This window comes from Megalobrama amblycephala, linkage group LG20 (assembly GCF_018812025.1).
Source record: "Megalobrama amblycephala isolate DHTTF-2021 linkage group LG20, ASM1881202v1, whole genome shotgun sequence".
In the NCBI taxonomy this organism is placed as follows: Eukaryota; Metazoa; Chordata; class Actinopteri; order Cypriniformes; family Xenocyprididae; genus Megalobrama; species Megalobrama amblycephala.
Window position 1 is genome coordinate 34,565,474 of NC_063063.1, and position 21,552 is coordinate 34,587,025.

The 21,552-nt window shown below is 36.3% G+C and overlaps 2 protein-coding genes across 2 annotated transcripts in view; both read left to right on the top strand.

Moving 5' to 3' along the window:
* Positions 1-8,238, top strand: part of ush1gb (Usher syndrome 1Gb (autosomal recessive)) — a 10,424-nt gene extending 2,186 nt beyond the window's left edge. The window contains exons 2-4 of the mRNA XM_048171342.1: positions 2,302-2,752; positions 3,430-3,999; positions 5,524-8,238. Of these exons, the coding sequence (XP_048027299.1) occupies positions 2,302-2,752; positions 3,430-3,999; positions 5,524-5,808 (1,306 nt within the window). The 3' untranslated portion in view covers positions 5,809-8,238. The remainder of the gene's footprint in view (positions 1-2,301; positions 2,753-3,429; positions 4,000-5,523) is intronic.
* A 793-nt stretch (positions 8,239-9,031) lies between these two features.
* On the top strand, positions 9,032-20,699 carry fads6 (fatty acid desaturase 6). The gene is made up of 6 exons (XM_048171404.1): positions 9,032-9,455; positions 12,280-12,446; positions 14,792-14,972; positions 15,147-15,331; positions 17,940-18,119; positions 19,344-20,699. The coding sequence occupies exons 1-6, from the start codon at positions 9,212-9,214 to the stop codon at positions 19,491-19,493; spliced, it is 1,107 nt and encodes a 368-aa protein (XP_048027361.1). The 5' UTR covers positions 9,032-9,211; the 3' UTR covers positions 19,494-20,699.
* Positions 20,700-21,552: the final 853 nt, after the last annotated feature.

The following is a 21,552-nucleotide window of genomic DNA, read 5'->3' on the forward strand; positions in this document are numbered from 1 at the left end:
TCCATAGCAAGTTTTAACATTTAAAAAAAAAATTACAAAAAAATTTGGAATATGATGCACAGATAAATTATGCAGAATAAGACCAAAATGTGTAGTGAATTTCAATGTCATAATTATTTTACATTTTTCTTGGTAGCCGAAAAAGCTTTTACTTACAAAACGACTCCAGCATGTCTAGAGTTTGGACGCTGTGTTGCATCTCTAACGTTTTAGTACGCTTTAGTGCTGTTTTTAAGGAGAGTTCATGGCCTCATGCACATTCATGGAGAGGAATTTTACACATGGCCAGACAAGGAGAAAGATGTTAATGTTCACAGTTAAAGGTCAACATAATGAATTAGGGCTATTCCTCTGCCGCCTCCTGTTTCTCTGGCTGTTGGCATTTTGTTAACTTGAATGTCAGCACCATTATACACCTCAGTCTTTCACATTTTTGCTTTCTGTAGGCAGTATTTCAATCCCGTGACCCCACATGGTCCCATAAAATCTCACATAGTTTGTTCTGGTCTATGTTAATGAGTGGTAGCCATTTGTACTGCAGCAACTCCTTTTATATTTTTTGCAGACATGAGAATTTAAGATTAAAAGAGAAAACATGGAGCGGTTGTACTGGCTTTTTGACTTTAGTGAGGGCAGACAGCATATTATATAGTAGTCGACATTTGAAGTGGATCAAAAAAGTTCATAAAAGTTGTTCTAAGAAGAAGGTTTTAGGACAACTTTGATGAAAGGTTTTGATCCACTTCTAATGTTGACTACTGTATATGCAGCCAGGGCTTGACTTTAAATTTTTTAAACTTTCAATTTTTTGCTTATCAGCCACTGTGGATAGTGGATTTCCAAAGTTTTTTGACATCAATACCATTGGAAAAACTGTCATATAGATATTTTTAATATTATCTCATAATTTGGCAGCAGGTATATTAGGCTGCTGTCACTTTAAAACATGACGCAAGGATCCATTATACTGTTACACATGCGTTGCCTTTCTCAACTGTTTACGTTCACTTAAAACAACTGACTGTATTTACATAAATACTCGCTTGACCGGCATTTTGAAATGATTTTGTGTGTATTTGACTGTTTAAGCGCAATAAGCAGCGAAAAAGAACTCAATTTAGTACTGAGAAGCAGCTTTATGTGTGCACACTTTGGGTGTGAGCTCAAAATCTGCGGTAATGAGCAAAATTGGCAATTTTCCCAATTTAGCGTGCAATCTCACGCTGAAATTCAAGCCCTGTAACACCAACAATATTCATCTGGAGGCGGGTTTGTGTGTCAACTCACTGTCGGAGAGTTTAGAGAAAGAGAGAAATCACAGCTGGTATCGTGTTTTTGCAAAAAAATGAGTATTGGAAGCGTTTCAGATATTTCAGTATCAATACGTATCAAATAAAATCTATATTTTTGGCAACCCTACAATGCACTTATTATTTCAGATCCCTTTTTAAAAGACTACAATTGAAAAATCTATATAAATTTAAACCCACCAAAGTGTCTAGTTGGTGTGACTGCATTACACGCCACTGCTGAAATCCACCCGCATTTGGCGGGTTGGCGGGTGTTAATGTCAAGCCCTGTTTGCAGCATATATACATCATTGCATTTGTATTGACTAAGGTCTGTTGGACTTAAGTTTGGTAACATACATAATCTTGACACCCTGATTACTGGTTAATGTAATGCTGACTTACAATAAACAGGGCTTTGCATTTGTGATAAATTTTCAACATTGAGTCTCATGCATGAAACAAGCAGAAAGAAAGTCTGTAAAAGTAGGTTGGTAATGAATACTGCAGGTCTATTTCAGTGCAGATGATGAATGCATTACATGGTGCACAGTTTTTAATGACTTCAAGAGGTGAGTCACAAAGGCAGTTTGCGTAATGTGTGTAGATGTGTGTACATGTGTGTTACAGTGGGTAAGTGGAGCTACAAAGCATCATGTTACGTATTCAGATTAACACCTTGCCACACAAGAGATCATGAATGCATGCACTCATGCACTAACATGCATATGTGCGCATACACATGTATTCACACACTCTATATTTTCACTAGTAATTGATCAGTGTGTTGGCTAGGCCAATTAATCAACCAATTTGACCATTTTGAGATTATCAGCACTGGCCAGAAACCATTTTGGCCAGGAACCGTTATTAAAATGCATTAAATATTGGCCATCAGCCATCCAAAACCATATCCATCAACCACTTTTTTGACCAAGCAAGCCATGTTAGAATCAGCAGAATAGAATTGGACATAACCAATCCATTATTGCTTTTGTTATTTGGTCCACAGAGGAGATCCAGATAAATGTGATATTTGGGGAAACACTCCCCTTCACCTGGCAGCGGCTAACGGCCATCTGAACTGTCTGTCCTTTCTGGTGTCATTTGGCGCCAACGTGTGGTGCTTGGACAATGACTACCACACTCCACTGGACATGGCGGCCTCTAGGAGCCACATGGACTGTGTGCGATATCTGGACTCTATCGCCGCCAAACAGATCACCATCAACCCCAAGCTGGTGAGCAAACTAAAGGACCGTGCCTTCCGTCATGCAGAGAAACGCATTAAGCACTGTGAAAAGCTTCAGCGCAAGCATCACGAACGCATGGAGAAGCGTTTCATGAGAGAGAATGCTGCAATGGACATGTCGGATACAATGAGTTACAGCAGTTTCAGCAGTACCTTAAGCCAAAGGATCCCTCAGTTCAACACCTTTGACTCCAACATGACATACTCACAGGTACTGTGTCTGAACACATGGGTACAAAAGGGCATTGAATCGGTAACACTCAACATTAAACCTTTGCTTAATGGAGTCAACCATTAGGTCAGCATGGAGAAGCAAGTTATAAATTCTGTTCCTAGTGAGCTGGCTACCTAGATGGCATTTTAAGGTGTCATAGGCACACTCCCATTGCAAAACCTGTTCTAAAGGGTAGGCACTATAAAGAATCAGTCAAGTCGCCTATGTGGTTCATTCATTTATCTAATATTCTGGGTGAATTCACTATGCTTTCAGCCAGCAACAAGAGCAGAAGTGTCCAATACTACTTCCGAAGGGCCACTTTGCTGCAGAGTTTAGCTCCAGTCTTAATTAAACACACCTAAATCAGCTAATCAAAGTCTTCGAGATCACTAGAAAAGTCCAGGCAAGTGTGTTTGGGCAACATTAGCCCTACATGAGCAGTATTGGACATGATTGGATATGATACCAATAAGATTGTAGCCTGTCTCCATTTCTGATTTATCCCAAAGGTGTTCAATGGGGTTCAGGGTGGTTTTCTTTATTGGCTAATTCACTAACAATAGTCATTCAATGGGGTACTAGAGACCTAGAGATGTCTGTGAGGCAATGCTGACAAGTTTGTATACATTATGAAGTAAGACAAAGAAAGTTACCATGATTTCTCTTTGCAGGCAACGCTTCAGTCCACAACTAGAGGCCGGACCAAGATTCAGCGGCGTCTAGAGAAGAAGAAGCAAGGTGATGGAACGTTCAAGATTTCTGAAGATGGGCGAAGGAGTGTCCGCTCACTCTCTGGTCTTCAGCTGGGTAATGATGTAATGTTCATGAAGCAGGGTACATACGTCAACCCACGCCAGCAGTCCAGCCCTCGACTCAACATCCGTAACATGTTCTCTGGTAAACAGGACATAAGGGAAGATGAAGATGATGATGAGGTAGACACTGTTTCCCGGGCACTCAGTGATCCGGGTCTATATGATGCTGCATACTCCGAAATAAGTACAGATTCTGGTCGGGATTCTTTGTTCAACCGCCCAGGACTCGGTACCATGGTATTCCGTCGGAATTATGTGACTGATGGGCTGTTACGAATGGGACGGAATGAGGGTAGCGTGGTGGGGAGTGAACCAGTGGGACGAGTCCCGAACGTCCGATTACGAGGGAGACTGCCACTACGGACACCCAGTCTCGATGAAGTCAGCATAGGCAGCTCATTGAGCCTCCAAGAGAGGAATTTGCAGGTACAAACAAAATTCAGCAGATACTATATGGATGCCACTTGTTCTGCCACCTGAGCTAGACTCTTGACTGTTTTGTACCTGCTCTACATCAGGGATGGGCAACTCCTGTCCTAGAGGTCCACTATCCTGCAGTGTTTAGCCTCACCCCCAATCTAATCAATATCTTGTGTTTGAGTAGAGATAGAGTTAAGCTCTGCAGGACAGTGGCTCTTCAGACCCGGAGTTGACCATCCAAAATATGAACACCCAAAAATTATGCTCATATGTGCATGCAATTTCAGTACCAAGGGTATTAATAGAGTGTTGGTTACAGCTTCCACTCTTCTTCGAAGCTTTTCTTTTCTTTTCTGTTGGAACATGACTGCAGGGATGTGCTCCCAATCACACACGGTCTGGCAACTAACTCACAGTCTGCATTTCCAATTCATCCCAAATGTGTTCACTGGGGTTCAGGGCAGGGGGTGTGTGAAGCCCATTCAAATTCTTCCACACCAGAAAATCATTTCTTTATTGACTTTTGTGCACATGGACATCATGCTGGAACAGAAAAAGGCCCTATTTTAGTACAAATGGTTTTGCTTCGGTACCAAGTTGGTACTGAAATTTTAAAAATGAGACGATACAAGCATTTCCCCCTTGCATTTTGAGCGCCGTTGAGCGGATTCGTAAACACCTCTGATTGGCCATTGTGTTCACGTACTCAACAGATATGTTTGTGATTGGCAACAATGATCAACCCTTCAAAAACAGGGGCAGTCGTGGCCTAATGGATAGAGAGTCGGACTTGTAACCCAAAGGTCATGGGTTCGAGTCTCAGGTCCAGCAGGGATTGTCGGTGAGGGGAGTGAATATCCAGCACTCTCCCCACCCTCAATACCATGACTGAGGTGAGACCCTTGAGCAAGGCACCGTACCCCCAACTACTCCCTGGGCGCCGCAGCAATGGCTGCCCACTGCTCCGGGTGTGTGTTCACAGTGTGTGTTCACTGCTGTGTGCACTTGGATGGGTTCAATGCAGAGCACAAATTCCGAGTATGGGTCACCATACTTGGCCACGTGTCACTTCACTTCAAAAACAGCCGTTGCCGTTGTTCGTGTCTCAGCGGATCCGTCTATCAGCGGATATAGTAGGGATCTTTCAAATGTGTGTATCTGTTTAAGCGCTTGGTGAAGAGCATCAAAGATGTCTATTTACAACATGTTTTTGAAGGGTTGATCATTGTAGCCAATCACAGACATATCTGTTGAGCGAATGAACACAATGGCCAATATTGCTACCCTAACCTCTGCTAATATTTTATTTTGATGCTCCCCAACAGACACTGTATTGACTGTTACTTTGCAAGTACATCAACTTATTCTACTAACCCTACCCCTAACAGTCTACTAATACTCTAATGTAAGTTAGTTGACATGCAGGTGCAACATTACTTATAGTCAACACAGAATGTCTAAAGGGGACCATGAAAATAAAGTGTAAGCGATAATTATAATGATAGTTTTCATGTTGGCGGTGTCCTGTAGGATTTGCCTTGGGAGGAAGGAGACCTAGGTTTGGAGGAGGAGGATGACGAGATACACCCATCGTCGGCTCCTTTGGAAGTATTCCTGGCATCTCAAGGACTGAGCGACTTCCTATCCATCTTCAGTCGAGAGCAGATGGACCTGGAGGCGTTGCTGTTGTGCTCTGAGCAGGACCTCATCAGCATCCACATCCCACTCGGACCCCGCAAAAAACTCCTGGATGCGTGCAGCAGACGCAACAATGCTATCGACGGAGCTGACGGCATGCAGGACACTATGCTTTAAAGGAGAGTGTGTGTCTGTTATTGACTCTGTTCCAAAACCTAATGTACTCACTAGCTGCCTGCATAAGTGGATGCTTTTTTAAAGCAGCAACCTTGCTGAATTGAATCCTCATAGGCAGCAACTTAACACGGTACAAAAATAGCGCTTCTCACGCAAAGTGCATGGGAGACTTGACTCCCATTTGATACACAAGTATGGAGTAAATCAGTTTCATTTAGAGTATTTTTATCTGTACTTTATAACCAGCATTTCTCTCTTCTTGTCCACTGAGCTTGATGCATTCTCGGATTTCTTTCTCTGTGAGGCATAAATGTGATTCTGTCTAAGAATTTGGCCAAAACACTGTATTTTAGGAGGCAATATAATAACGCTAAGATAAGTAAACTGCCTACTTTTTAGAACCACTTCTCCTCAGGAGCTAGTGTGTCAATAATGCCTCAATTGACCCTGTTTACTAAATGTGCATCCCCGATCTTGAAGTGCATTCACATTATGATGTTCATTTTATTACAAAAAAAAAATGTCTTTGGCTTTATATTTTTAAGCAAAAATACAGTAACTTTTTGTTTTACGGATGTTTTTCTCCTGACATCTGTACAGGCTATTGAATAATATTATTATAGCCAAAATTTGCTTATGAATGGTTTTAGTAAACTCGTTCTGACTACATTCTGTCTACAGTGCTCTCTCTAAAACCTGTTTAGTCAATAGCAGATTGATGAAATCAATTTCCACACTCTTCAAATTACAAATCCAGTTTCACTTTGAAATGCATGACATTGCGGAAGTAAAATGGGTTGCACAATGCAATTCACATATTTGAAATGCTTCTTATACCTGCATTTGAATCGGAGCCATTGTGTGTGTAAGATTGAGTGAAACTACTGCCTCCCTGTGGTTGGGATGAAAACTACAGGTCTTCTATGGTCTCACATGACTGTCTATCCAGCACTGCTTCCTGCTCACAAAGAGGTTGGAGAATGAAGTAAACATGCGTTTTCGAATGCCCTTTGTTGTTTTTTGGTATAATTTGCATAAACTCTTACCAGCTTGAGGTTCATCAAAGGCACTGTGGTTCTTGATTCACTCTGTGAATTTACTTACATATTGATACTGTTTTGCATTTTGAACAATTTTCAACTCTATAATTTCAGACCAGGGATTGAGGCCTTGCCACATGACAACCCATCTTAAATATGACAATTTTAACATAGATTTGCTAGTGATCGTGCAAAAAAAAAAAAAAAAATCTATATATCAGAGCTTTAGTTTCCTACATTTTCCCAGATTATGTTAAAGTATGGTTTATCTGACCTTTATTAATTTAATGTACTACAAAATCTAACATAGTAAATTAACTAATTTCAAACATTTCAGCAGAATAATTTAGATCAAAGATCTTTAAGATCATTCATCCAGGTCAGACGTGTGCAAACTTGACTCGTTGCTTTCTGTGCACATTATATAAATATTGCACTTTGCAACTGAATTCATATGCATTTAAGAATTATTCAGTGTTTTATATTTGGGATTATGTTTATAGTTGTTCATACATACTGTATATGGAGCTTTAGACAGCATTGATGTCCAGCCAAAACACATTGCAGTTCGACTCATGTTACTGTATGTTGGCAATTTACAGCATTCTGAGGATGATAATGATTGTATACTATACTGACTCCAGCTGATGTTTGTACAGTTTTATTGATGTACTGTACAGTTCTGTGTATGTCATATTGATCGACTGCAGTCAAAGCGTGGCTCAGCAGGTGACGTGTTTGTTCTGGATACTGTGTTCCTCTGCTATCTGATCATTTATGGGTGTGTGCAGAAGGTTTTAGAGGCTGATATGCTGAAAGCTGATATTACTCTTGATACTTTAGCTGTCTATTCAACAGTTTATCTCCATCTGCACATATAGCTACACACTGCTGTCCCGTCTCACATTTATGTTCAGTGCTTGTCTGGGTGAAAATGTTCCTGTGTATTTTAACTCATTCACTCAAGCAGAACATATTTCTGTGTAAATGTTTTCTAAAACCATTATTGTGTCACATTATTTTGGGCTGTAATTGTAAATTACAGAAAATTTCTGTGCAGGTAATTCAAAAACATTGATCCTTGTATCTTGAGTTACAAATCCTTATCTTGCAAGAGGATGAAAGCAAGTCATTTTGCATTGTTTCATGAGGCACATTGTTTTTGTGTCTTTTGAAGTCTTGCATATTTTTTTATGATACTCAAAATATAATATCTTTACAATTTATGATTGTCCCTGACTATGCCAGGTCATATTTCACCCTATAAAATCAAAAGAAATATGAACCAGACATTTTCAGGGTAGCCAAATGCTAATATTTTCAGTGACAAATTGTGGATAGTTGTGTTCAAATGTTAATTTAATAAACTAGTCATTATTACCATTGTGAACCGACCTGTATTTGAGATCTTTGATATTTATTTATTTATTTGTATTTTAATGTTGTTTGTGTTCAGTGTACTGTGAATCACATCCTTCCTGCTTTTCTTTTTCTTTCTTTTTTCCGGAACTTCTGTTCTTTTGCTGAAACCTTTCTTTTGTCTTCTGCCAAGTAGAGTAAAAGTGAGAAAGGAGGGAGAACAGGGTTTGCTAAATATATGAGCGAGTCAACAGATAAGAGAGAGACGATTTATTCTATAGCTGAATGAGGAGTGTATCTGTGTGTGCTTCAGGAGTAATACCAGAAATCCGTGACCTTGCGAGGACACTTTTGGCCCTCATGAGGAAAACTTCTTATAAATCATACTAAATGAAGTCTTTTTGAAAAATAAAAATGCATAGTTTTTGTGAGGGTTGGGTTTAGGGTTATGGGATAGAATATATAGTTTGTAATAATCAAAATATGCGCTCACACTTTTGTTCTTGCCATTCAGTCGTTAATAAGACACTTATTGCACAAGATTTTTGTCTTTTTTTTCCAACAAAAAAATTATTTTTAAGTGAATTGTTGAGTTGAATGCAACCATGAATTGTTTCTAAAACCATTCACAATATGCACAAAAATTAAAGTTAATGCAAAACGTATAGAATACATTTTCATTGTTTTTAAAAATGCATTTTATAGCTGTATGAGGAGTGTTATCTCTGTGTGTGTGTGTGTGTGTGTGTGTGTGTGTGTGTGTGTGTGTGTGTGTGTGTGTGTGTGTGTGTGTGTGTGTGTGTGTGTGTGTTTTCTTGCAGCTCTAAGGACACTCCTGCCAAAGGCATCGCCGTGGGAACGAGAGAGAGAGGGAGAGAGAGAGCGCGCGCTCGAGAGAGGAGATCTGTTTAGCGCAGTCAGCAGTAAAGTCCCTCACTGCCTTTTTCGCGGACGGGACGGAAAGCGCGTACGTGAGCCATGCGTCTCTGAGCACTAGCGCTATCATGCAGAACATTCCAGAGAAGAGGAGAGAGACCGACAGCCTGCCAGGGCCGGCGTCCCGGGATGGTGAAGGACGCGGGGACTCCGAGGGGGACGCGCAGGGGAAGCAGGCGGACGCGGAGCGGGAGACGCTGATGATGGAGCTCACGCGACTGGTGCAGAAGAGTGTGCGCGAGAGCAGCTGGTGGGAGAAGAGAGGGATAGACTGCACCATCCTCACCGCAGCCTTCATCAGTTTACCTGCAGGTAATGCAAAGTTAGATAATAGACGCCACAAACCTGTTTAGGCACACTTTATTCTTGTTCTTGCGAGGTAACACTTAAAACAACAAAGGCTGAGCCAAAGTGCTTTTCTTTGGGGCGAATCTCATGAAACAAACAAAACATACTAAAACTAACCTTATTTTGAAGTCCATTATGTAATTTCCATAATAATTAACCACATTTCCAATTTAAATAATGCTCATTGCTGTAATGCAACAAAATCTAATGTGTGATGTGTGGGGAAAATGAATAAAAATAGCATATATATATATATATATATATATATATATATATATATATATATATAGATAGATAGATAGATAGATAGATATTTTTTTAATGCAAAATATTTATTTTTATGTATATGTATATTTTAAAATATTTTTGTTTTGTTTTGAAAATGTTTTTTACATTACCCATTCATATGCAATATATTAAATATTGTATACATGGCTTGTATGTGGGGAAAGTGCTTTTCAAAAAAATTCACCTGCTTTGGGCGAATCTCGTGAAACAAACAAAACATACTCAAACTAACCTTATTTTGAAGTCCATTACGTCATTTCCATAACAATTAACCATATTTCCAATTTAAATGCTCATTGCTGTAATGCAACACAATCTAATGTGTGTGGGGAAAATGAATAAAAATGTCACAATGTGTGTGTATATATATATATATATATATATATATATATATATATATATATATATATATTCAAATATATATTTGAATGCATTTGAATGCATTTTATTTGATATATTTTAAAATATTTTTGTTTTGTTTTGAAAATATTTTTACATTAACCCATTCATATCTGAGCAACATATTAAATATTGTATAAATGGCTTGTATGTGGGGAAAGTGCTTTTAAAATTTTTTAAAACCTTGTCTCAAGTTTGCATTTTAATATTTGCATTTTAAATTTCAGAGAATATGGAACATTCAGAGTGTGTTTTTATATCATAACATGTCGTTTTATGATGTAATTGTACAAATATGAAGGTGTGTGATGTTATTAATAGGGAGTGTTTTGGATAATGTGCAATTAAAACTAATTGTTTAGTGTTGTTGTCCCAGGTGTGACGGTGTGTCAGATGGTTATTTTGGTTTATCAGTGACACAGAAACTCAGCCAAAGTCTGTAATACTTCAGTTTTGTGCCAAAGGTTCCTTCCCTCTCGATCCGCTTTCTTTAAACAGATCAGCTTCTTTAAACAGTATATTAAAGCTTTTTAACCTTTCAGACATTGGCTAGTTAATATCCAATTTACTGAGGCACTCCTGTGGGGGGTTGTCATGGTGACCGGTTCGATTTGTGTCCTCCCCTCCCATAGGGAAGATCCAGTTTCCTTCAGCACAGTGACTCGTCTTTCAGGGAGAAACCAACGGCTCCGGCGAGGGGGTCAAACTGCTTCATCATGAGGGGAAAGACTAGTTATATCAGCCAAAACAACATGAAACTCAATCATTTCATTATCCTTTGAAATTCAGCAGTGTTTTCTCTGGATGGAAAAAATATTTACAGAACAAACAAAGCAAAACAAAAATGAAATATGACGTGGTAACACTTTACAAGGTCTCGTTTGTTCATGCATTATAGCTAGCAATATATTTCTTACAGCATTTGTTCATCTTTGTCACTGTTAGTTACAAAATGCAGTTGTTCATTGTTTATTCATGTTAGTTCAAAGTACATTCACTCATGTAAACAGAAACTTTGATTTTAATGAATGTTGAAATGACCTTGAACTAACAATGAACTTTAATTGTACAGAATTTAGTGATCTTAGTTAATGTTAGTAAAAACATTTTAAAGGGGTCCTTGATTCTGATTTCACTTTTTTAACTTTAGTTAGTGTGTAATGTTGCTGTTTAAACGACATCTGCAAAGTTACGACGCTCAAAGTTCGATGCAAAGGAGATATTTTCTTTTACAGAAATCGATTTTTAACGGCTGGTAGGGACTACAACGAGCTTCTACCCGGGTTGGTGACATCACTAACCCTAAAATTTACATAAACCCCGCCCCCGAGAACACACAACAAAGGGGGCGGGGCCATGTTGGGCTGCTTTAGAGAAGAGGAAGAGTTGTTGTAGTAGAGTGTTGTTGACATGGCGTCATTTTACGCCGGACTGCTTCACAAACGAGGGTCAATTCAACACAAAAGATGAACATGACGGCACATGCTAGTGGATGAGTTGAATCAACTCCACAGCAACTACATCAATTTATCCACTAACCATTCAGAAACGTCTAAAAGTTGTAACTTCTTCCTGAGTCTCTCCATCAGTGTCGACTCCGGTTTGAACAATGTAAGGCTGAACCAAAATCCTCATTTTGGCTGCGTGAGATTCTCCAGCTTTGTTGTTGTTGAGCTGTTAAAGCTCCGCCCTCTTCTGGAAAGGGGGCTGGGAACAGCAGCTCATTTGCATTTAAAGGGACACACACAAAAACGGCGTGTTTTTGCTCACACCCAAATAGGGGCAAATTTGACAAGCTATAATAAATGATCTGTGGGGGATTTTGAGCTGAAACTTCACAGACACATTCTGGAGACACCAGAGACTTATATTACATCTTGAAAAAGGGGCATTATAGGTCCACTTTTACGTCAATATGTGTTTATTATAGAACATAATAGTTACTTGTTGATAGTGTTTGATGAATAGCATTGATATGCATTTAATATAACATCAAATGGAACACAAATTCATATTTTCTGAGCAATATGTGTTATAGCTTTGATTATGAAGCATAAATCTCATGCAGGTGTCGATCCTCCTGTTGTTCGTGTGTTTGCAGGGTTCCTGTTGTTGGGTTCGTCTCAGCTGCTGTATTTCCTGTCGGGTCTGCTGATAATGGGCGTGGCTCACGCTGTCATCACTGTTAAAGGCGCACATCTGGCCAGTCACGGCGCGCTCAGCGAGTCTCCGGCCTGGGCCGACTTCTGGGCCGTCTTCTTCATCGAAGTGAGATCCGAATATATCCACGATATTTTCACAATTAGTTTGCTGGAGATCAGAATATAGTGAATGGGGAAATATATCCTTGCAAAGCTGCATGATACAGTTTATTATATTGTATAATAATGTTATAAATGTTTCTGTGCAGATCATTCTCTGCAACGGAATAACTGCAAACGAATGGAAAGAATTTGACTGATTAATTCTTCATGAATTAATTTTGAGATTAAGAGGATTTAGAATCATTTACAGTTTCCATCCTCTCAAGAATGTAAAAGAGTCATAATGTTGATCATGGTAACAGTCTCTACACACATATATAGTGGCCCAAACGTCTGAGACAACTGCTGAAAATATCACATTTTATCATTTTTTCTGCAATGTTCACTGCAACAGTTTAGTGAAATGATTAGATTAAATGAATTACATTACTAAATAACTCAGTGTAATGTTTATTTACATTATTAAATATTTTAATTTATTATTTAATTATCTATCTATCTATCTATCTATCTATCTCATAGCAACCACTCAGAACACCCTAGCAACCGCATAGCAACCACCCAGAACACCATGGCAACAGCATAACAACCACCCAGGACACCCTAGCAACCGACCCGAGTACCCTAGCAACCGTATAGCAACACCCTAGCAACCACCCAGAATACCTTAGCAGCTACATATCAGTGCCTTAGCAAACACCTCGAGTACCTTAGCAACAGCATAGCAACGGCTTAGCGACCACTCAGAGTACCCTAGCAACCACCTTGAGTACACTTACTCTATCTATCTCATAGCAACTACTCAGAACACCCTAGCAACCGCATAGCAACCACCCATAACACCATGGCAACAGCATAACAACCACCCAGAACACCCTAGCAACCACTCAGAACACCCTAGCAACTGACCTGAGTACCCTAGCTACCGTATAGCAACACCTTAGCGACCACTCAGAGTACCCTAGCAACCACCTTGAGTACCCTTACTCTATCTATCTCATAGCAACCACTCAGAACACCCTAGCAACCGCATAGCAACCACCCATAACACCATGGCAACAGCATAACAACCACCCAGAACACCCTAGCAACCACCCAGAACACCCTAGCAACTGACCTGAGTACCCTAGCTACCGTATAGCAACACCCTAGCAACCACTCAGAACACCCTAGCAACCGCATAGCAACCACCCAGAACACCATGGCAACAGCATAACAACCACCCAGAACACCCTAGCAACTGACCCATGTACCCTAGCTACCGTATAGCAACACCTTAGCGACTTAGACTACCCTAGCAACCACCTTGAGTACCCTTACTCTATCTATCTATCTATCTATCTATCTATCTAAAACTTAAACTATTTTAAACTGAAAGGCTTTTAAAACTATGTCAAACTTTCAGGCTAGGCTTTTTCAAGCCTACTTAAAGTTTGTCTACAAACCTTTTTATCTAGTTTTTTAATTATTTCATTTAATTTTAATTCAATTAATTCAATATAAATAATAAAGATTAAATTATAATAGATGAATATTAAAACTAAAAAATAAATTGAACAATTACATTATTTATTTACCATATGTAATTAAAATATTAAATTAAAATATGTAATAATTTAAATAATTTAATTGAATATTTTAATTTAATTATTACATTAAAATGCAGCTTAAATAAAGTAACTACAATTCACAAAAAGGAATAAAGTAATGAATTAACATTTGTCAAACAAGATTATTAAAAAGGATAAACTAATGGATATAGATAATGGATGCTAAACAAGTATAAGTAAATAAGTTAATAATGTAAATTATTTAATTTAATTTAGTATTTTATTCAGTATTTTAATTTAATATTTAAAGGGATAGTACACCTAAAAATGGAAATTCTGTCATCGTTTACTCACCCTCATGTTGTTCCAAACCTGTATGAATTTCTTTCTTCTGCTGAACACAGAGGAAGATATTCTGAAGAATGTTGGTAACCAAACAGTTGAACGATATTCTTCAGAATATCTTGTTTTGTGTTCAGCAGAAGAAAGAAACTCATACAGGTTTAGAACAACATGAGGGTGAGTAAACGATGACAGAATTTTCATTTTTAGGTGTACTATCCCTTTAAATCAAATGATTACATTAAATAATTGAATTGTATAAATTAAAATCCAGCATGATTTGTGATGTTCCGAAGAGTCACATGATCAATGCCACTCATTTACCGACATTTGATGAATCTCCTAGAAATGGTGCATCATTTTTCATTTGAAATGCTTCGAAATCCCAAAACTTGAATGTGTTCTTCTCAGCATTTCTTCCCCTGCGTGCTGACGGCCGTCTCTCCCGGTCTCTCAGGTGTGCGGCTCGTTCTCAGCGCGGGCAGGTGTTCAGGCTCATGTTAAGATGCATCACGCTCACACTAATGTGATCGGCCTGGGAGACTCCAGCACCTGGAAGATGCCCTTCCTGCCTCGATCCGTCTACCTGTTCATCGCTCCGCTGGCCGTCCCCATCATCACACCCGTCGTCGCCGTCGGTGAGAACAACTGTTCCTTTAAACATCAGAAATCTTCTGTGGTTTTGTGGTTTCATTCAGTACAGTGTGGATAGAAACTGACTTTGGTTTGCATTTGACCTCTTCTGTTCTTCTGTCCTCATCATCAACCTCCAACATTTTCTCTCATTTGTGATTTGACCGCATGCGTTTCAGGTCAGCTGAAGGGTCAGTCTCCGCTCCAGATCGCACGCACCGTCGTGTGTGTGTGTGTGGGGTTTCTCTCTCAGTATTACCTGCTCAGGTGTGTGTCGGGGCTGTCGTGTGGTTCTGCTCTGATGGTCATGCTTCTGTGTCGAGCCATGTTCTCCGTGACGTTCATACACGTCAACATATTTCAGGTGAGATTTAACACCCTAAGTTGGCATTTTGACAGTCATTAGTTGTCTTTGCAAAGGTTGAACAAGCCCTCTAACGTAAAGTGGTAAAACTTGCTCTGTGTGATTGCTCAAATACAGGAATGGTCTTTACAATTACTTTTTTTGTTGATTGTAGCTACAGTTTTACCCGATGAACAAAAAGCAGCCTTAGCAACACCCTAACAACCACCCACACCATCCTAGCATCATGACTAAGCACCGCTTATCTTCAAAAATTCATTTAAAATATTTGCACAACTTATCTTCAGAAAAGTTGTTTTTGCATGCTCAGGAAATATAAATAAAATTATTTATACCACTCATCTTCAGAAAATATAAAAATATAATTCTTTTTTGCATGTTTAGAAAATATAAATTGAAAAATTACACCAATTCAGAAAATATAAAAATATAGTTGTTTTTGCATGCTCCTAAAATATAAATATTATAAACATTTTTACACATTATCTTCAGAAAAGATAAAAATATAGTTGTTTTTGCATGCTCAGAAATATAATTATATTACATTTTCACACTTATTATCTTCAGACAATATAAAAATAGTTGTTTTTGCATGCTCTTAATATAAATTAAATATTTGCATGCTATAGTTGTTTAGTATGCATGCTCAGTTTAATATAAATTAAATTTATTTACACTGCTTATCTTCATCAAATATAAAAATATATTAGTTTTTACATGCTATAGTTGTTTATGCATGGTCAGAAAATATTAATTAAATTATTTACACTACTTATCCTAAGAAAATATAAAAATATATTTGTTTTGCATGCTCAAAAATATAAATACAATTAAGCAATTTATCTTCAGAAAATATAAAAAATACAGTTTTGCATTTTTAGAAAATATAAATTATATTAATTTTTACACTAATTATCTTCAGAAAATGTATAGTAGTTTTTGCATGCTATAGGTGTTTAAGCATGCTCAGAAAATATAAATTAAATTATTTATACCTCTAGTCTTCAGAAAAGTTAAAAATATAGTTGTTTTGCATGCTCAGAAATATAATATTACATTTTTCACACTTATTATCTTCAGACAATATAAAAATAGTTGTTTTTGCATGCTCTTAATATAAATGAAATATTTGCATGCTATAGTTGTTTAGTATGCATGCTCAGTTTAATATAAATTAAATTTATTTACACTGCTTATCTTCATAAAATGTAAAAAATATAGTTTTGCATTTTTATAAAATATAAATTATATTAATTTTTACACTAATTATCTTCAGAAAATGTATAGTAGTTTTTGCATGCTATAGGTGTTTAAGCATGCTCAGAAAATATAAATTAAATTATTTATACCTCTAGTCTTCAGAAAAGTTAAAAATATAGTTGTTTTTGCATGCTCAGAAATATAATTATATTACATTTTTCACACTTATTATCTTCAGACAATATAAAAATAGTTGTTTTTGCATGCTCTTAATATAAATTAAATATTTGCATGCTATAGTTGTTTAGTATGCATGCTCAGTTTAATATAAATTAAATTTATTTACACTACTTATCTTCATAAAATATAAAAAATATATTAGTTTTTACATGCTATAGTTGTTTATGCATGGTCAGAAAATATTAATTAAATTATTTACACTACTTATCCTTAGAAAATATAAAAATATATTTGTTTTGCATGCTCAAAAATATAAATAAAATTAAGCAACTTATCTTCAGAAAATATAAAAAATATAGTTTTGCATTTTTAGAAAATATAAATTATATTAAATTTTAGACTAATTATCTTCAGAAAATGTATAGTAGTTTTTGCATGCTACAGCTGTTTATGCATGCTCAGAAAATATAAACTAAATTTATACCACTTATCTTCAAAAAAGATGTTGTGTATCTAAACTTGTTGTGGTCCTGAGTTTGAACCAGCGCATCACATGACCCACTAACAACAGAAAGTGTCTCCCAGGACAGTAACACTCCAGCAGTACATTATTCTCTCGGCTCATAAGTGTAATCTGAGTGTGAACTTTCCAAGCTATTCAGCTGAAGTCTGCATCAGTCCATCCCTCTCTTTGTGTGTCTCTCCATCTTTCCCCGGAGACCCACTCAATACGGCTTTGTTCTCCTCTCCTGCTCGCCGAGGTTCACGGGGTTCGTCTGTAGAACAATTCATGTGTGATTTTCCCAGGCAGGGCAAAGGGAGAATGTACAGTACTTTTGTATTTATTGTGCTGATCCTCTGAGGTATTTCTGCTGGTTTGAAGGTTTTTAAAGGGCTGCCGTCAGCTCTGAGACCTCGACGTGATGTGTGTGTGATCCTTGTTGCTGGTTTGTAGTTGTGCAGCATGCTGTGTTACAGTATGTGTGTGTGCTAAATGCCTTTATGTGCTATTGTCTTGTGTGCTGGTGTCAGTTTTGTCTAGTTTGGGCCTCCTGTGGCGTCAGTGGCGCCTCTCAGGCCGCTCAGCCCCTTCATAGATCACACACACACACACTGAACTAAAGATTGAATCTCTGAAAAGGGTCATTTTATTGTTGTAATGTAGTTGTAGTTGCAGTTTTCATGAAAAGACCTCATTAAGTTGCTCTCTGTGTCTCTACTTTTGCAGCACATCGGACTGCCAATGTTTTCTGCCAGCAGCCGTCCAAAACGGATCTACCAGATGACGCACGGAGTCCTGAACCTTCCCAGAAACCCACTGCTGGACTGGACCTTTGGCCATTCCCTCATCAATTGCCACATAGAGCATCACCTTTTCCCATTCCTGTCGGACAACATGTGCCTGAAGGTGCGTTCAAACTGAGATGAACACACAACTTATATGGACATGGAGCCTAGTGTTTCTCAGACTCCCAAAAAATGTAATAACATAAATAATTGTCATTTAAAATAATACTTAAATTAAATTAAATTATTTTAATTTTTATTGCATATATAATTGGATTATTTCAATATTGTGTTGTTAATGTTTTTATTGTATGCTGCATTTTAATGTAATAAAATAATTGAATTAATAATTAAATAAGACATAATTATTAATATATATAAAATTAAAGTAATTAATTTATTTGTTTAATGCAAATAGTTTAATTTAATATTTAAATTAAATTATTTAAATGTTTATGTAATAAAGATGTCATTTTTTATGTAATATTTTAATTATATTAAATTATTAAGTTAAATTAAGATGCAGCATAAACAAAGTAAGTATACATTTCACAAAAAGAAATGCATTAATGAACATTAGTCAAACAAAATTAATTAAAAAGGAAAAACTAATGGATAGGAATATGCCAAATAAATAGATATAATAAGTAAACGATTTAGTGTAATGATTTATTTCATAATTTAATATTTGCATTAAATTAAAATGCAGTATAAACAAATAAAATTACAATAAAATTCACTGAAAAAAATAAATTAATGCCAAATAAATAAATTATATATATGTGTGTGTGTTAAAAATGTTTATATATATATATATATATATATATATATATATATATATATATATATATATATTATTTATTTATTTATTTATATATAGTTATATTTATTTATTTATATATATTTATATATATATATATATCTATGTATATATGTGTGTGTGTATGTGTTAAAAATTAAATTTCTAATAATAATTGAAATTGTTTAAAATTAGAATATATTCTGATTAAATGATAGCCTGTATGTATATATATATAGTTTATATATATATAGAATATAGTATATATATATATATATATATATATATATATATATATATATATATATATATATATATATATATATAACTTTATTTGTTTATGCTGCATGAAATTAAATTTTTAACATATATGTATATGTATGTGTAATAATTTAATTAATCGTTTCAAATTAGAATGGAGCATAAACAAATAAAGTTCAATGCAACATGTTACAAAGAAAAAAACTACTGGATAAGGATAATCTGCCAAATAAATATAATGAATCTTCATGAGTTTATTGTCCCTCTCTGTGTTTTTCTGCTCAGGTGAAGCCCATCGTGTCTCAGTATCTGAAGGAGAAGCAGCTCCCGTATCAGGAGGACGGTTACGTCTCCCGTCTGCGGCTCTTCTTCCACAGGTATCAGGAGCTGATGGTGTTTGCTCCGCCCATCACTGAGCTCGTGGGAGTGCAATGAGAGAGGGAGAGGATGAAGAAAACACAGACACTGATATGATGACCAAGCGTCATGTGTTTCCAAATGCTTCCAAATTTTTTATATACATGTTTAGTTGTTGCATGAAGGCATTAGAACTGAACGTTTCGCAACCCATAATATGACTGAAACAGGGAGTTCGACAAGAACAAAAAATGTAGGATAAGCCTTGAATGCTGAAAAGGAAAGTCATTTTAGAGATCATGAAGACAAACATGTATTGGTTTAGAATAATGTGCACTGATGAATCATAAAAAAAAAGATAAGGAATGCGCAATAAGAAAAGAAAATGGGATCAGTTTTGATTCCGCGTTGACTTTAACATGCGATGTCACTCACAGCATCATTTAAAATGGACGCTTTTGTATAAAATGTGTATAGATACACTGAAGAAAAGAAGTATTTCCATTAAGACAGCACTTAGCTAAATGACATTATTGAATGTAAAGATCATTGCCTTATGCGCTGACATCAGATCAGTGATAATACTGCACTGCAGCTCTCAGCACACATGACCTCTGACCCCTGAACAGCTTAAAAGAAGGATAAAACTTCACCTAATCTATATAGGAAACACTTTAACCTTGTTCCAACGTAGTGAGCTGCCTTTGCTGTCTCTTAATAAGCCGTGACTCTGTACATCTTGATTCCAATGGAGTTTGCCATGCATTATGGGATTGTCTTCTCAGCAAAGGTGAAATGTGATGCTGCTTGCAAAATTTTAGGCAAATGAAGGTATCTTGAAGGTAATTTTGCTGTCTGCATCTTATGAATGCTATCTAGATAGGCAGCTCACTAGGTTTTGGAACAGAGCTTTTGTGTAGATTAAAGCAGAAACATTTATTACGGTTGTAGCTTCATATATTTGAATTTGCTAACAATAATCTGAATACAATATTAATAAAGCCCACAGAAGAGCACACGTAGCCTAGCTGTAATGAATATGTGGAAAATGCATTTATATGATCTAAACACATAGTCATATTTACAGTATTACAGTAGTAGTTATGCACTGAGGGTGTTTCGTTTATGATTGAATGATTTTGACCAAAATCATTGACTTTCGTCTTGCTTTCACTGAATGCACATGAATGTAAGCGTGTCTGCTGATACTGAGATGTGCGTGTGAGAGATTTAAGATATGGCACATTGATTTTACTGACCAAATAAATTCAAGTAAACATTCAATACAAGGCTATTGTATGACTTCAAAACACTTGAGCACACAACTCATATAGATGACTTTCATGGTGTTTTATTGTCTGTCCCCTTTTAATATGCATTGCATACAAATAGCACCAAGTTTTCAAGTTTGTCACATGGGATTGGAACACCATCGGGATGAGTAAAAAATTATTATGCATCTATATATAGTAATTTTTAATTTATCTCAGTCTTAAATTAATAGATATTGCTCAACATTATACATATTCTGTATTATGGGGCCCCTAAAGGGACATGAAGATTTTGTGTTCCCTGAGAAACATGTAGAAATGTATGTGTGTGTGTTTATTTATTTACTGGAGCTTGACATCACATCACAAAAAATTAAAATGTCTTTAGTATTCCACAGAAGAAGGAAATCCAGGTTCCAAAGATATGTTTTATATATATATATATATATATATATATATATATATATATATGCAGATTTATTTTCACAGCCTTCTTTGGTCATATAATTTTGAGCACAACTGTATATATATGTATATGTGTGTGTGTGTGTGTGTGTGTGTTAAAAATTTAATTTCTTGTAATAATTGAATTAATCGTTATGTGTGTATATTATTTATATATATATATATATATATATATATATTGAATAAATATATAGAACTAACTGTATTTGTTTATGCTGCATGAAATTAAATTTTTTGTTAGTGTTAAACATTTTATTTCATGTAATAATTTAATTAATCGTTTAAAATTAGAATGGAGCATAAACAAATAAAGTTCAATGGAACAAGTTACAAAGAAAAAAACTAATGGATAAGGATAATCCAAATAATCTTCCAAAATCATTGACTTTCGACTTGCTTTC